This window comes from Poecilia formosa, unplaced genomic scaffold (genome assembly GCF_000485575.1).
Source record: "Poecilia formosa unplaced genomic scaffold, Poecilia_formosa-5.1.2 Scaffold155, whole genome shotgun sequence".
NCBI lineage: Eukaryota > Metazoa > Chordata > Actinopteri > Cyprinodontiformes > Poeciliidae > Poecilia > Poecilia formosa.
The window spans coordinates 905,560-923,217 of record NW_006800094.1 but is presented as its reverse complement, the minus strand read 5'-3'; the positions used below and the strand labels follow the sequence as shown (position 1 = coordinate 923,217).

General features: G+C 37.2%; 1 protein-coding gene across 9 annotated transcripts in view; it reads right to left on the bottom strand.

The window, feature by feature from the left end:
- arap1 (ArfGAP with RhoGAP domain, ankyrin repeat and PH domain 1) overlaps positions 1 to 17,658 on the bottom strand; it is a 73,749-nt gene that overhangs the window by 30,342 nt on the left and 25,749 nt on the right. For 8 of the 9 annotated variants that reach the window (XM_016677418.1, XM_007564130.2, XM_007564131.2 and 5 more), the window contains 10 exons: positions 11,193 to 11,356; positions 8,009 to 8,097; positions 7,842 to 7,924; positions 5,133 to 5,291; positions 4,872 to 4,941; positions 4,653 to 4,773; positions 4,363 to 4,547; positions 4,112 to 4,218; positions 1,362 to 1,561; positions 524 to 609 (listed from right to left, as the gene is read on the bottom strand). In XM_016677418.1, coding sequence (XP_016532904.1) covers positions 524 to 609; positions 1,362 to 1,561; positions 4,112 to 4,218; positions 4,363 to 4,547; positions 4,653 to 4,773; positions 4,872 to 4,941; positions 5,133 to 5,291; positions 7,842 to 7,924; positions 8,009 to 8,097; positions 11,193 to 11,356 — 1,264 coding nt within the window. The remainder of the gene's footprint in view (positions 1 to 523; positions 610 to 1,361; positions 1,562 to 4,111; positions 4,219 to 4,362; positions 4,548 to 4,652; positions 4,774 to 4,871; positions 4,942 to 5,132; positions 5,292 to 7,841; positions 7,925 to 8,008; positions 8,098 to 11,192; positions 11,357 to 17,658) is intronic. The other variant, XM_007564132.2, reaches the window with a different exon arrangement.

Below are 17,658 nucleotides of genomic sequence, written 5' to 3'. Positions count from 1 at the left end.
TCACCGTTTCCAATCCACTGAAATTAAAATGAATTATTAATGCATGTAAATCGTGCAACATGAGTTAACAATTCCCATGTACACGTGTTTCAGATACTTACGTGAACTAAACAGTTACTGCTCTATAAAATATGGTAGTTTTATGGTCACTTTAAAACAATGGAGCCCAAGTCCAGTCCTCCAGCGCTTTGATCCTGTAAATTTAAGATGCATCGCTTCTCCCACACACCTCTGTTTGCAGGAAAGTGGCTCTAAAGGACTGAAGTTGGGCACCCTGTTCTAAAATATTTTCAGATGGTTCATTTTCTCACTTCATTTGAGAATGTCCAGCTCAGATTACCAGGGAGCTATCAAGAGATATAGGGCTCTTATGAAGAAAGTAGGTATTTAGTGTTCCTCAGACTATCTACAGTGCAATTGGGATCATCCTTAGTGAATGACTAACTATGTTTGTGACAAACTCATGAACTTGCAGCACAATGAAGTCTCAAATAATGATTGTGATTATTTTCAGCTTGTTTACCTGGATAAGCTCCTCTGTCCAGATTTTCTTATCCATCTTCAGACTTCGTACTTTGGAGATACTCGGACCGAGTCCTCTGTGTTCTCCTACAGCATCCAAATGCAAGTTAAATCTCCATCGTGTATGACTTATTTTAAATATTTTAACTGTGTCACAAAACAAAGTATGGCTTGTCAAATTACACTACTACAGTTGTGGTAAAAAAAGAAATGACACTCTGTTTCGTTACTAGAATTTTGGAGTTTTCGAACCATAAAATGTGACACTTTTTGTTGGAGACTTGACAGTTTTCCCAAGTGAGGTCAGAAACGGTGATCATGCCAGACACCTCAGCAAATCTGAACAATGTTTGAAAAAGGAAGGCTTCTTTCAACAACCTAAACTCCACCTGACTCAAACTGATGTTGGAGCTCCAGAGGGCTGTGCATAGAAAACATGCCTGCAAACCTCAATGTTGCGAGAATAATGGAGTAAAATTCCTTCACAGCCAAATAAAGTCAACTACTTCAGATTATTATGTGTCCCATTTAGTTTTTTCCAAAGCTTCTCTGTTTAGTCTTCATTGGTTTAATAAATATTGACAATGTGGAATGTGAGGTGTGATCTTGTACATGTATTGTAAAATAATCTTGGAACCTGGAAAAGACCAAAAAAACATTCTACGTCCTGATGAGCAAAGCCCATTAATTGAAAGGAGGCGCACATTCTTTTTCCACAGTAAGTATTTAGTTCATGTTGATGCTCACCGACAAAAACACAAAACACATTAACGGTTCAAATGAGGACATAAATATATGAACAGAAAACAACACAAAACTTGAAGCAGATCCAAACCAACCTGCACACTGCTTGCAGATCACCACACAGAGGTTGATGGCCGCCCAGTCTGGCTTCGGAGCGCCGCAGTCGGCGCAGAAGCTGTTGCTAGGCTCTGTCCAGATCTGCTCAACCACCTCACTGTTGGACAGCGCTTCTCCTATGGCGTTCCTCATGGCCTGCACCCACTGCTCCCTCGACTGCTCCGACTCGGCTATAAAACTGTGGAAACGGGCAAGCCAAGAACATGGAATCATGCTGAATTGACAATCCATCCGAATACGAATTACGACTATTTTTCTTTTCAACATGCGTCCAGTATTTCTTTCAGCTACAGTCATGGTAAAATGAAAAACAGAAAATCTATTTTGATAAAAAAAAAAAAAAAAAAATGTTAGGTCCACGTGAAAAATAATTTACTGGTAAGTGTAGCAGCATCAAAGACATGTAACTATCATTGATTAATTGGAAGCGCGGTGTCCTAAATAATATTTTAAAAAACTGGTGTCAAAAGGTGGTGCTTATTTCAGGATAAAAGATGCAGCATTAACCAGAGTTTAAACAAACTATTTTCCAAAATCTTCTGAAAAACAGCAGAATTTTAATAACCTTTTCATGGAGAAAACATGTGAAGAAATGCCGAAAATGATTGGCTGTTTGTGAGGGTTCTTAAATAGACCAGCCAGAGAGACGCTGAATGGAATCCAAAAATAATCTTAATTTATTACAAAAAAGTTCAAAAATAATTAAACAATGAAGAATTGGGCCCAAAACTGAGGTCAACATAACAAACTACAACTCAGGTGGTAACACAAGCACAAAACTGACCTTACAAACAAGACATGAGGGGAACTTAAATAGTGGCTGATCAGACCACTGCTGACACACGAGGGGTAATTAAACATACAAGAACTTAAACAAATACTAACCAATACAATACCAAATCTTTAAATTAAACAAACATTAGAATGAAACTACCAAATAGAAGAAAACCAAATTTCCTCGTCCCCTTGCAAACAAATGGAATAACCCGCTGAGGAGATTTGCCAGTCATATAAGGACGTCAATTAGCTGGAGCTCTTCTGTGACCCTCCAGCAGCAGCTCCAAAGGAAACTGGTAACTCAAAACAAAGAAATTAATTTAACTAAAGTTAACTAAATGTGTGCACTGCAAATAGACAACTAAAGAGCCAGGCTAATAAAAATAATTTTCAAAAATAAAAATCTAAACTACTCACTAATTAACGTCTAAGTTAATGTTAAGGATGAACAAAAAAACGATTACCATTCAGGTCTGTGTGACAGCAGGGTCAGCTGTCACACTGTTCAACAAAAACTATCTTAAATGCTTTGAAATGGAACCAAAACCAGAACGACGTGGTAGAAAATGGAAAACAGGACATAAGTTTCTGATGTGATCTGACTCTCTGACCAACAGAAAAAGCCACAGTGATTCAGTCGCAACACACTCACAGCAGATAATCTATAAATAAATGCAGGGCTTTTCATAGGTCCCCATCCTGTCAGGCTGCACTGTCAGACAAAAGAAGACCACATATACGACAAACATGCATGCTTGTGCATATGCGTTATCCTCCCATATTTAAAAAGCTTTTTTTTTTCATTCTTGACAGAAACCTAGCAGAACGGTTATGGGTCAGATCAGGGCAATTTGACAGCAAGATATGAAGATCTCATTTCTATAAGCACTCTAGCAATACCACTCAGATATTCAGCCACTGGTGTAGGATGAAGAAATGCCATACTAAAACGAAACCTATTGCTTGCTTTTACATAGCAATTTGAAACAAAGTTGATTCTTTCCTAGTTTTAAAATGTGTAAAATGTGCAAAATTGTACCCTGGGAAGCATAAATTTAGTAAAACAGAATGTACTTTTATTAATACAAGCCTTTTATCTGCAAAAAAAAAAAGTGTACAGCATTGGGTTGAAAGAATGTAAATAAACCTAGCACCACCCAGTGGTTAAACCGTATATCATCTAATTTGAAATGTGTTATTTGTTGTTATTTTGGTTTATTCAACTTTTTATTTTGTTTTTCATTACTCCAAAGCCCCAACTACAACTTGACAACATGTAGTAACACGTAATTGCTGCATGTTATTGTCATGTCGTAATTATAAAAGAAGCTTGTTCAGAATGATGCATGATTTTATTTTCAAAGTGGAAAATCTCAATGCAAACATCTGGGGAACCATTTGGATATATTTTGCTTGCTCAGAAGTAATATTTCAATATAAAATTCATACAAAAGCAACAAAAATCACAACTAGATTATGTATATTCGGCAATAAAAAAGAAAAACCATTACCAATATGACACAGTTGCGCAGTGAGCTTAAAAAAAAAATATATTTTGCATATCCGGGTGCATTTCAATATATTGGAACAACATCAAGTATCGAAACCCTACAGAGAATCTGTGGTGGATGAAACAAGAGAGCCAACAACTCAGAGCTACAGGCCACTAGTTGAGACTTCCTGAACACGCCAGCTGAGCAACAGCAACCACCATGTCATGTCACTCTGACGCAGTAATTTGTGCAAACCAAGTTTTGAGAACATGTACTAACCCATGCTGTACCGGGGCTTTCAACAGGTTGACATTTATTTATTATAATCTTACATTTTCTTTTTCTGAGAAACAGAATTTTGGGCTTCCATAAGCCTTCAGCTATAAACACTAAAAAGAACTTAAATGAAGAACTTAAAAGAAAAACCTAAAGTTATTAAATAAACCTAATCAGATTACCTGAATATGCGGTAAGGTGTGGTGAGATCAAAGCTACGACGATCCGAGTCTTTCACATTCCCAACGTTCATGTCAATGAATGTGATTCCCACTCCGATGTTATAATCCTAGAAGGAAGATGAAGAGTTATTTCTTTCATCACCCAAGAAAATAATACTAACTGGAGTCCAGAAAAAGGATGACAGGATAGCTCATTAACTTTTCTGTATTTTTCCAAAATACATATTTATTTGACCTAAGAAGTCTCTTACTTCCGCATTCTTATAGAGAAGGACTTTATCTGAAGCAACAACAGTAAAAAGTTTGGATCGTAGCCCTCTGAGCTCCAAATAGCCAGAATAGTCTGGGGTCAAAGGTGAGCCTGAGATCAAAGTTAGAGGGCGCTTAGGCCCCCCGGTGCAGTTCCTCAGTTCAGTCAACCATTCATTCCTTTCATCTGCACACAAGCAAACAGATGCTTTTAGTAAATCACAGTGTGCGCAAAATAAAACGGACATATTAATGTGATCGCATTATGACAAAGAAAAGAAATGAAACAGACCTTCGTTTTCAGCTCTGAAGATAAATGTCCGGTTCTTTGTGGCAACCTCAAACTTCACCTCCCCCACGCTAGACACACTGGTGATAAAGGCTGTTGAGATAAACCCCTTGGAATACACCTCCTACAACACAACACAACAGATCTGTTACAACAGATACACAACACTCACTCTGTGCACATGCTGCTCTGCCAGATTTAAAACGGTGTGTCTTTTGTTACCTTTTCATTGTCAAAGTATCTTAGGTAGTCGACTTCTAGCTTCACCCACCGTCTCTGGTAATAAAGAGCCCTGTATGCGAGGAAGCATAAAGATTAACAAGATATGAATCTATTATAACCATGTTAAGCTGAAGAAACTCTGCTGTGGGTAGATTATTTTTTTTCTTTGCCAATTCATTGTCATTATAAATGAAGAGTTTCAAACTCCACGTTTTTAAAACAGTATTTTTTAAAAGTTGAGCATGTGGCTTGATTTTTTACCCCTGTGGTGGATTCTTGTCCAGCCAGCCCATCTTGATGACAGAAGAAAGTTGGGAAGTGTCTTCCTTAACAGGTGTGGACAGTCTGCCGGAGTCAGGCAGGGAAAAGCTGCCAGGCAGGTGGACGATGCGTTCAGTCTGCCAAGGAGGAGAATCTGGGCTGCACAGAAATGTCCAAACAAGCACATGCATATGTTTGGAGATAAAATTAGTTTGATGACTCAAAAAAAATGGCTAAACAGAAACATCTCTAATTATTTAGAATGCATACATACATTGATCAAATGTTTCTGTAAAAAGCCAAAAATAGTTACGATTTGAATATGTAGTTTGAATACAGAACTGTGAAAAGTAAATTTACAGGTTTCTTCTGTTAATGCTTCCCCCCCCACACACACACACACACTTATTCTTCAGACCAATGAAAGAAATTGACAACCAACATCAAGAATGTCAAACTCCAGTCCTGGGGAGCCGTTGTCCAGCAACTTTTGGAAAAGGCCCTGGTCTGACATACCAGAATCCCAAGGCTTTAAAAAAACAAACAAACAAAAAAAACAGAGTGTAGTGAAGTCCTACTGAGACCTGCTAATGGCCTCATTCCTGGTCCAACTGTGGTGGACCAGGAACGCATCTAGAAGTTGCAGGGATTTGGTGCCTGAGGACTGAATTTTGACATTCCTAAGGCAAGTAAAAACAAAAGGCAGTTTATGAAACATAAGTTAACTGTAATATGCAGGTAACACGTAAAAGGCAGAAAAAGCTCAAAAGGCAACACAACATCTCAGTTTAGAAACAACGTCATTGACATCTATCAGTCTAAAAAGGGTCACAAAGTCATTTCTAAGGCTTTGAGGCTCCAGTGAACCATAGTTAGAGCTATTACACGGAACAGCAGTGAACCTTTCCAGCTGTGGCTGGCCGACCACAACAACTCAAAGAACAATTTGACGACTCAACCCGGAGGTTACGAAAGAACAACATGTAAAGCTCTGCAGTCCTCAATTGCCTCTGTTAAGGTCAGTGGTCAAGATTCAGCGAGAATAACAAGAGACTGGGCAAAAATGGCATCCATTGCAGAGTTAGAAGACTCTGCAATGACCAAGAAAGACAAAAACACACAGTAGCCAGTCCAATATTTGCCAAAAAGTACTTTGATAATCTCCAAGATTTCTGGAAAAATATTTTGTGAAAGTTGAAATCTGTTGTGTCCCAACATATCTAACAATCAGCACCACAAAAAGAAAACATCCATTCTGACAACTAAGCATAAAGTGATATTATGACCGCTTGGGGCTGCTTTGCTGATTCAGGAACGGAGGAAACCATGAATTCTGCTCTCCATCAGAAACTCCTGAAGGAGAATATCTGGGCTTTGGTTTGTGGCCCTGAGCTCAAGAAATATGAACCTCCATATTGAAATATCCTCTATATTGATGCAAAAGACTCAAGCACACAAATGCATACCAGACAAAAGGTAAGCATAACACTATGGCATTGACACCTCATATTCTCTATCAAGCATGGTGGTGAAGACTTAAGTTTTTTTTTTTTGTTTTTTTTTTACGTTCAATGGATCTGCATGCATTACAGTGATTTCCACACATACCTGAACTTTTTCAACATTAAAATATTTACAGTCAACACACAGCAAACTAAAGTCCCTCAGCTAAGCTTACACACAACAAGCTAACACTGCAGACAGAGTGAGTTGGGCGACAGCAGTACAGTTGATCAGACCACTGTTGCATGCTTCACCCACTATTTCACACTTACATGTGCCAGTTCAGGGTTGACACCAGCACAGTTCCTGTCTCAGAGTCGTGTCAGTGCAGGATGAATTTTAAACCCTCCCACTAGCTTTGTTGTTCACATAACACTAATGCTAATTAAAGCCATTGTCAAGTGCATCATAACTTTGTACACCAAAGTAGTATCGAGCAATCTCAGTTAAAGTATGGCTCAACTTGGATCATTAACCTGGTATAGAGAATTACAGAGAGAAAACAGAGTACTGACAACAAAAATGCTATAAGAACCAACTGGTGATGCAGGGGGGAATTTGCTGATGAACAGAACAGACCAATTTGTTGCTTAATGAGCCCCAACTGATGAATTAAATACTGTATGTCAGGTGTTTTTGTTCATCTGAGGATTTGTGGTAACACTTTGTTTGACGGGGTGTGCATAAGATGGACATGGCACTGTCATAAACATGATATAACATCTGTTATGAACATGAAGAGTCTTTATTAATATCTATGACAGTTGTCATGAAGTGTCATTCAATAAATAATGACACTTTTAATGCAAAGTTGCTTTAAAAGTTGCTTTGAAAGTCCATTAGGAGGGACAACTTTGCATGATTTTGTAAATAATGAGAATTTAATGCAAAGTTGGCATTTTTAATGAACTTTCAATGCAACTTTTAGAGCAACTCTCTCTTAAAAGTATCATTACTCTTCATGACAACAGTTATAGACATTCATAAAGACTCCTTCATGTTCATGACAGGTGTTATGTCATGTTTATGACAGTGTCATGTCAGTCTTGTGCACACCCTGTCAAATAAAGTGTTACCAGATTTACTTACGCATGTCCAAGACCTGCTGAGAATGATGTGTATGAAACTAAGAAAGGGTCTACTGATTTTTCTTATCATTTGCAATGAGGATTGAAATGTACATAATACTTAAACATCATTACTCACTCATCTTCATCTAACAGCTCGTCATCGCTATACAAAGAACAGACCCGCTTCTTTGGGTGATTGGGTACTTGCAGGGACATGTCCTGTTGGAGGAAACGATCGATGGTCACAATGCACAACAGAAATCAAAAGGAGGGAAGGTTATAACATGTAATGCATCCCCTTACCCTGTCTGTCACCTTCCTTTGCTGAACACTGGAGCTAAGCAGGTCTGTATCCACGTAGTCATTAGAACTGTCATCAACTGGAACCAAGACTAGAAAAAGGGCAAAGGATGTGAAAAGAAATGGAGTTGGAAAAATGTTAATGCTAGAAAAGAAGAAGTTTACAGATGCAAATAATTAAGTTTTCGGTCTCATTAAATAATCAATATTTTTTCATTTAATAACTTGTCGCCATACAGGCTGTCAAGTCAGAGGATATTTTTATCAAACCCACTCAGGACTTTCTTGGCAGCAGCATCCATTACATGCAGGCACATTACATGCATACTTTCAAATCTCTTTGATGTTACAGTAAATACCATTCTGGGAAATGCAGAAATTCCTGCTGAACTTGACATTAACAAGTCAAGGTAACTCATATAACCCCGAGTTACCTGCATTTACTCTGCTCTTAAATCCATTTAACATTCATGCTTATTTTGTTTCTCAATAAGAGCTGGAATAATCTGAAAGTATTTGAGTGTGTGATAATTGCTTTTCAGATTTTGGATTTGAACTAAGTGTCAAATGTTAAGCACAATTGCATGCCATATGACATCAAGAATACGAATTTGTAGTCAAATCGATTGTTTGAAACTGTGAAAAATGCCGAAAGCAGAAGATTATTTGCAAAAATGTCTTACATTTTGACTGGAAACAAATATTTTGTTTTCTATTTATATCTCAAACACATCAGAATAAATAAAATGAGTCAATTTTGTACCATCTTATCCTACATATGTACTATGTAGGACAGTACATATATATATTATACATAATATGTATGCTATACATAGTACGTATATAATAACAAAAAAGAACAGTGACTGACCAGTATAAAAGCAACTACACTCACTAACTGCAGACTGCAGCCATCAACTAGTAAGTAATTAGAAAGGTTGGCCTACCAGCTCACACACAGGAAAAGTCCCACTCCTCTCCCTTTTGTCTTTAACTTAAACCAAAAATGTCCCTGTCTTTGCTAAGGCTGGCTAACACTGACAGTGAGGCAGTTTTTGTGTTTCTTTCAAGGAGCTACCTGAGTCCCACCTACTTTAAAACTTCACCACAAAGAGCTGACTGTCAAAACAGAAGAAGCAGCACAGCCAGGAGTGACGGCTCAAATTGTTCCTCAACTTGTTGTTTTGTTTATTGGCTACAGTAACACTAAAAGTTGCAATCTACTCTTGGCAAGATATGCAGCATATCTGGTCCAACCCGTTTGTTAACATGACCCAGGTTACTTAGAATAAAAATGGAGTTTGTATAATTTCGTACTTGAAAACAAATAGATATTTTTCAGCTCAGTATTAGTTCTTGTATGAATGGGCAAGCTCTTCCTCCTGCCTCTCAAGCAATCAAATGTGATCAAATGCCTGAAGTAAAATACATTACAAATACAAAGAGTGGGCGCCAACTCCCTATTAACTGCTCATGCATAAAAGAAACAGAAAACTTGTCTAAGATGCAAGTAGCAGATAAGATTTTAAAAAAATGATCAAGTTCTTTTAAACTGTCCTTTCTAATTCTTCCCAGGGAAATTGAAAAAAAAAGAAAAAAAAAAACACTGAATACTATACTCTAGAGTAGGTGCTGCGCGTTCATGAGTGGTGTTAATATTTTTGGAGAACTTTAAACTTAAAAATGCTCTTGTTTTATTTGAAATGAAGTGCCAACTTTAAATTGTGTTCTGTAGTGAAAGAAAAGAGTTGTCACATGTTCCCTCAAATATTCAAGCTCAATAAATTCTGTGGAGGTGTGTGTGTGCGTGTGCGTGTGTGTGCGTGTGTGTGTGTGTGTCTCAGGATGTTATGCACACATAACTGGATTTGACTCTATGCATGTCCTTGCAAGTCCTAATGATCAAAAGTGACAAACCATGCTAATTTGTTTCTCTTGTCATTGTTTGGGAGCCTGCTGCAGGCTGGGAGCAAAACAAGTTGTGGCTTTGAAGGTTAAACAGAAACAACCAGAGTGATGAACCTTAATGCATTCTGCTACTTCTACTTTTGCTCCCCTCACCTCTGCAGCCAGAACAATAGATCAGATGTTGTCTTTTATTTACCGCTGGTAGACCATACAGCTAATACTTCTCTCAGTTTATCAAATGAGAGAGCTGTTTTACACATCTGCAGTTGTTTTTTCTGCCCAAATTTTCCTACAGCAAAACAAAACAATATCTACAGGTACAGTGCATGAATAACCACTTGTATATTATAGGACGCATGCTTCCTGTTTAGGCATAGTTTTATAGCTCCATGTAGATAAGATTGCAGATTTCTATTTAAAAGCATAAGCGTGTGCGCAAGTCATAATAGCGTAGAAAAGAGAACAATAATTGTGACATAAATTTCTATTGTCACATCCTGCAAAGTTCTTTTGAACTTTTGAACTTTGCAGGATGTAGTGAAGCACATCCTGCAGTTATACAAAGGGGAAAAAAGTACAGTGATGACTGGAAAAACTTTGAACTCACAGGACATGCAGGAAATAACCAGCAAAGATGTTGGCTCCTGCTGAAAAGTTGCTTGGAACTGAAGTACCATAACTAAAGGGGAGGTTTTTGTTGTTGTTGTTGTTCTTTTACATAAGTAATCTTGATGCCAATCCTGGGGTAACTGTAACCTATCACTAAGAGAGTGACAGCTCTCATCTGCTGGACGGATTTATTTTGTTCTGCTGGTTTTACAGGCTGGTAATACTGTAAACATAGCAGGAACTTTAATGTCTAGTAAAAGACAAGAGAAAAAAGAAGCAAGTATTCTACATGCAATAGATAGAAGCTGCTACAGTGAAGTAGCACACAGTTAAACCAAAAAGTCTGCTCCGCAGTGCAAACCCAGATATTGACCAGAATACACTGCTATATGGTTACATCATCAGTTAAACCACACAGATCTGGGTCATCAAAAAGGTCACTTTAGGTTTAATTAGTTAACTGAGTTATTGTGTAACTGCTAGTTTTTTAAATATTCAAAACAACTTTTCTGTTTGTGCATTTCCATGACAAGAATTTGAATTGCTTTCATTTAATTAATTTAACTGATGACTTTCAGAATGATGAAGGAAATGCGACTTTCATTTTGAGGCCGAATCAAAAACATTTTAGCCGATTGCTGCTGATCATATAAATGTTACTAAAACTCACGAGGAGGTTTGGAGATCTTCCTCACAGGCAGAGCGGGCTGCAGTTCAGTCGGCTCGGACGCTTTGCTGATTTCCTGTGCTTGTGGTCTCCTGTTGCGTAGTGGAACCTGTGGAGTGGGGTCTGTCTGAATCAGCTCCTCAGTTCCTTTCTTGGTCAGAGGTGGGCTGGGGGTTAAAGACGAACGTGACAGGTCAGCAGAGCAATGGGGGGAAGAGGAGGAGTCCTCGGACCCCATTGAGGTGTCAGTTCGGGTAAAAAATCCACGTAGAACAGCGAGTTTAAACATCCTCTGCTGAGCAGTTCTCCTTTTGTCACCTTCCTCCTCCCTGTGTTAAAACTGCAGAAATCGCTGCCAGTGGGACTTTATACTCAGTATAATTGCTGTATATCCATATACACACACATACATGACCAGAACTCAATCAAAAAAGTAAATCCAAAAAAAAAAAAGCTGAATTTTTCTACAGCTCCACACACAGTGATCCAAGAGGAAAAAGGAGGTTCCTTTGCTCCCCTGACTCATTCTGGTTTTCCTTCTTTGCTTCCTGGTTAATTAGCTGCAGGTCCCAACCTGCTCAAGCTGTGGGACACAGTGTTAGTCTAAATAAATCATACCTGCCACACCACTGGTGACACATAAACACGCAGAGAATAGGTTCTGGGTATGTTTGCTGGTGCCAGATTAGAAAAACCAATCATTTCCAATAATATTATACTTTACACTTTTGTAGAGGATAATGTGCACAATTTTAGCAGTAATTTAATATTAAATAATCCTCAGATGATTCACTTGGTTTGCTTCACTGTACTCGAAGACCTGCAGAATCAAGAAATCTCCTAAATATTACAGATCTAACAACATGAAGATGGATGAAAGAACTCCAGCAGAAACACGTCGTTCCTCAATATTAAGGAATTCAAGAAGAGCAAATTGGTCTATCAGTCAGTCTGAAAAGAGTTAAAAAGCAATTTCTAAGGCTTTGGGACTCCAATGAACTGCAGTGAGAGCAGTTATCCACAAATGGAGAAAACATGGAACAAAGGTGAACTTTCCCAGGAACGTCCAACCTACCAAGAGCAACCACATCTGGGTTCCAGGAGGTAACATGTCTCCCTTATCTCAACTAAGGGCAGCGTTTGTGATTCGACAATAGGACTTTTTGTAAAATATTCTGTGGAAAGATGAGATAAAAACTGGAATATTTGTTAGATGTGTATTTTTAGAGCTGCCATGACCTTTAATATACTGTTCATGTCCCAAGATCCTCCAAATAGAAGAATTCTGCAAACATTGGACCAAATGTCCTCCACAGCAATGTGAGGACTCGCTGCAAAGACTTTATGTCAAGTGTTGCCAGCACAGCCAGGCGTTACAGTGAGCTTATTATTTATAGCCCTGTCAGATCAGTTGTTTTTAGTTAAAGTTAAACCAAAAAAATGGCAGATTAAAGACAACGTATACATTCTCCATGATGCACATATATGTACACTGGTATTTTGACAATTTACTTTGGGGATAAGGTTAGAAGGCCTCCTTGCCATTGTGCTAACTCTTAGATCATACCACAGATTTGTTTTTATAGGATTTAAGGTTGGTATTCTTTCTGGACTACTATTGCAGAACATCCAATTAGAAGGAATTACAAAAAATTACATAAAACCTAAATCTTTCAGGACTTAACTTCAAGATTAAATTAAGTCTAAATTAACACCTACCACTGAAAATATCAATGTAAAATATGGGTTATTTAATGGGTGGTATTTAATAACTGCTTAAAAAGACATTATGTATTTTCCAGGCGCATTGTGTTACAAAATGGCACAATCAAGTAACAATGTTACCTTCAGCTGCAATAAAATGCTATGTCAAGTATGACTTAAAAGAAATTTGACTTCCACCTTGAAATTGGGTCTCTGTCTCTTTAAAAACTCCTGCTCTTTCTGAAACTCCACCTTCAGGAAGTCATCACATCATCAATCCTCTATTAACCTCATAACAACATTTTTACCAGGGCTGCACTGGTAAAATGACATTATAACATGATATAAAGCTCAAAAAAGTTAATTTATCGCATCCCCATTAAGAACTTTTAAAACACCAACCTTGAACACAACAATAACAACCTGAGCTTTTCATAAATTTCATAAATATATTTCAGAAAAATCACCATGTTGCAAATCCTTTTAAACAGAGGTTAGTTTAAGAGCACCTGAAAAGACAAGTTCCTAAGAGCAAAACCATTAAAGACAGCATATTCTTTTCAAAAGAGTCAACCTCACCTCTAAATGTTATTTTTTCCGTACTTCAGATACATGTGGTTAGCTGAAGATCTTATTTCCAAATTGGTATGACGTCTTTTTTCTATTAACGTTCTGAAATCCTCCTGATAGAGATCCAGAGATGAAGACAATGTAGCCTCTGTTTCCGTCTTATAAAAAGAGAAGTCACCAACTAGACTGAAAAAAAGTCTAGTTTTCACAACATTATGTACAGTCATTGCCTAAAACAACAAGCACATGACTACAAGTGTGGCATCTTCAGCTAGACTCACTAAAGTGTGAACCACACCAAGGGACGGCTTACTTCTTTCACTTTGGCAAACTAATTTACAGTAGGTGATAAAAGTGGTTTTTGCACTGAAGCCCATAGAATACGCAAAGCAGTCTTTTGGACTGCTTTGAAAAGAAAAAAAAACTACAAAGTCCAAATTGTGACAAAATCTAAAATCTTGACCTGCATTAAGCAGATTTTTACTCCACTCCCTGGGACCAGCACAAATGTAGATAATCTCTCAGGACCATATTTAAACAAAATCAATTTAGATATAATAATATCACTGCAAGTCAATTTCTATACAGCAATATATAGCAGTCATCTTTTCTTTTTTCTTTATTTCTCCTTAAGGCCTCAGATGAAAGCTGCCTAGTTAAACTCTGACTCTACTGCTTGATTAATCAGACCCATGTGAAAATGTATATTTACTCATCATCCAACTTCCCCCTGCTAATGAAACCAGACAGGACACATCTAAAATTACTTCGAACCAGCCACACAACATCAATAAAACTTCAAATAGTCATGAAACAGGACGTTAGGACTATTTATTTCATCAGAACATGAAATGTATCATCTTAGTCTTAAGGTCCTATGTCAGACAACAGATATGATGAGATCATTTGGATAATGACCCATCAAGTGTCGTCCAACCACTTGTCTTCCTGGCATTTAAGGAGGGTATAAAATAGTAGGTGAAAATGTAAAAAAATTCTTGGACAAAAATGTTAAAAGTGTAATTCTAGCCATACTGACCACTCAAAATACTTTACACTAGAGCCACATTCATCCATTCACATTCACAATCATGCACAAATTCAATGATATGCAGCTTGGAAGACAACTTGGGGACGTGTGGCTCAATCACGGGGCACACTGCCATGCGGCAGCAGTAAGCTAGAGTCAAGTCCACAACTTCCCGGTTGATAGAAACCACTTTGCCCACAGAGCCACAGATGTAAAGGACTTTACTGGTTGTATTTGTACAGATCATTATGCAATCTATTTAACTAGCTTAACATTATAGATTTTCACAGAAATCTATTATGTAAACCCAAGCCAGCTGTGATACACTGCATATCTGATTGGTCCTATTGCTTGTTTTTTTCTAGAAAAGATCATGTTTAACATTCTTAACTTCAAACAGCTTCTATATATGTACAGGCAGATTATGGTAAAAAAAACAACAACAAAAAACAAATCCTTAAATTTGTATGCTTTTAATTGAAATCAATAAACAGTGGGTTGACTCTCCAAAAAGTTGTTGCATTGTGTGAAATAATCTATTGATTTAGATATTTTATTCTTGACATAATTTATATGAAACTTGCAGTTCAATTTACAACAATGACCACTAGAATTTTGTTTCAGAAAGAAAATCAACTTACTTTATTTATTTTTTTAAGTTTTAACAGGGAGACTTGTATATTTATTTTTACCTCTCTGAAGACAATTAGTTAATGTCAAATCACTTTTTTTATCATCACTTACTCCCTTCCTAAAAGAGAGTATGTACAGAAACTGCCAAAAGTTAGTTCCACTAAAAAAAAATATTTTCTGAAAATAAAAACTATTTGTTTTCAAACCAATCATAAATCTTTCATGACATTTAAACAATGAGCCTCAAACATAACTCAGTGACACATGTACCTTTTAAATAAACTAAATGTGTTTACTTTTTTAACATACCGAAGTCTGCCTTTTAAATAGTCTGCAATTTATTTAGATGCCTAACAGAAATAGACTCTTAGCCACACACAAAGACAAGCAAACTGTGTTCACTGTTATTTTTGATTAATCCATTGACCAATCGGTAAAGAAATGCCACTTCGAGGGGCCTTTTAAGGGGAAACAAAGATCCACAGAAAATAACAAAAGGGTTATATTATTAGGTTAATTTCAACATCACGTAGAGTAAACCTTTTCTTGTAATCCTCCTAAATCACATTCATGACTTTTAATTAGTTCGTCTTTTTCATAGCTTTACGTGACCGGATTTTTGTGCAGTTCTGTTAAAAACGTTCATGGTTGCAACATGGTTCTGTTGCATTATCTCTATGTTGTTATTATCAGTAAGATCATTCACTACCAGCATTTACTGCCCTTCATTTATGCTCACAGATAATACATGGCGCTTATTTTTTGAATAAACATTGGCATTTACTTTGTGTGGCTGCAGGATTCACTTAAGTGTTTTCCAGCAGCCAACAGGCAGGATATACCCTAAAAAAGCTCACCAGCTGATTTTCGGGGTCACCATAGACAGACGCTTATTAACATCTAAAGGTGATTAAAAAATAAATAAAAATCACCTAACATTAACAAATTAACAAGTAAGTAACTTTCCCCATGACATCACTGTCTCATTACTTTGTCCACAAACTTAATGTCTGACCCTCTACAAAACAAAACAACAGAGAACAGAAGAAATCTAAACAGGCCATCAGTCAAGCCCAATCTGGAACTTCATGCAAGGTCTTGGCTGGTGAGCTTGATCATAAAAATGTTGTGAAATCAGCTCGCAGTTATACGAGGAGGGTTGTTTATAATATGACGGCAATGTGACTATATTTGCCAAGACCACCACTGGTGACCAATGACAGCGTAATGGACTAAAATCTGTAAAATTTAGGATGAGGAAACTAACAATAGGTCATGAATGAGTCTTTCAGCTGGATAATAACTTGATATACACTGTCCGGATAATGTATAATGTACTATGCATTTTCCAGGCACATTGTATCATTTAATAGCACAATCAAGTAACTATGCTACCTTCAGCTGTTATAAAAATGTCTGAGGTGAACAGATCCTTGTTGGAGCAAGTCTGTAGGCACCCTCAAACGGCTGCCAGAGGAGATTCAAGAATTCTTCAAACACGCACAAAAGAATCAAAGCAACACTTCAGGTATCTTTTTTTTTTTGATTATAGAACAACATTATAACATGATGTAAAGCTCAAAAAAGTATTTTTTACATAATAGCCCTTCTTTAAAGTCAGTTTTCAGATTTTAGTCCTATAGATGCATCTCCTCTGAGATGCATCAAAACCTGGTAATAATAAGCTACAGAATATGTCTTCGTGATTGTCCTGCCAAAAAAAAGGTTTCTCTACCAAGTTCTGAGTAATACAGTCAAATAACTTCATGTAATTTTTTTTCTGTCTGTTCAAAAATTAAACTGCCATAAAATGACTGGGTTTTTTTTAAGTGAGCAAATTTGGAAAATCAAAAGGGAATCAAAAACTTATTTCCCCACTGTATAAGTTCCAAAGTTATAATAAGAATTGCACTCAGTCAGATGTTTGTCAGTCCACTATTGTGAAAGTTCCTCTTTTGTCCCTTCTCTTGCAGTATGTTAAAATGCAGCTTATAATAACTGTCAACTTTTCAATGTTCCCAAGTCATCAATTGTGCAGTTCTGTACTGACAGTCTGCTAATAAAAGAAAACAATTGGTGCTTCCCTTTAGGCCGTCACATGCTGCAGAACAGAATGTATAATTAAAATTCACCTCATTACAAAGCCTATTTAATCGCCACTAGAAATCAGATTTATCAGCTCCAGGACAGTAAACCACAAACAACCTGGCTCACATTATGATATGTATATGAACTGTTTTTAGGTCAATGTAAAAAAAACAAAAAAAAACAGGTGTATGCGGTATTCAATGGTGGCGATATCATTTTTACAGTGCCTTGCAAAGGTGTTAATGTTCACATTGTCTGCTTATTACAAATGAAGAGAGTTTTGAACAACTGCTAATCTGCCATACAATTAAGCTTAACTTCAACAGACAGGCAAGAAAGGAGCTCATTAGTCAGTGTAGAAACTGAAGTGTCCATGGTAAATGTGGAGGACCCACAAAGATCCCCAGGAGGGAGGAATTTGTTGACAGGACAACTACTGCTTGT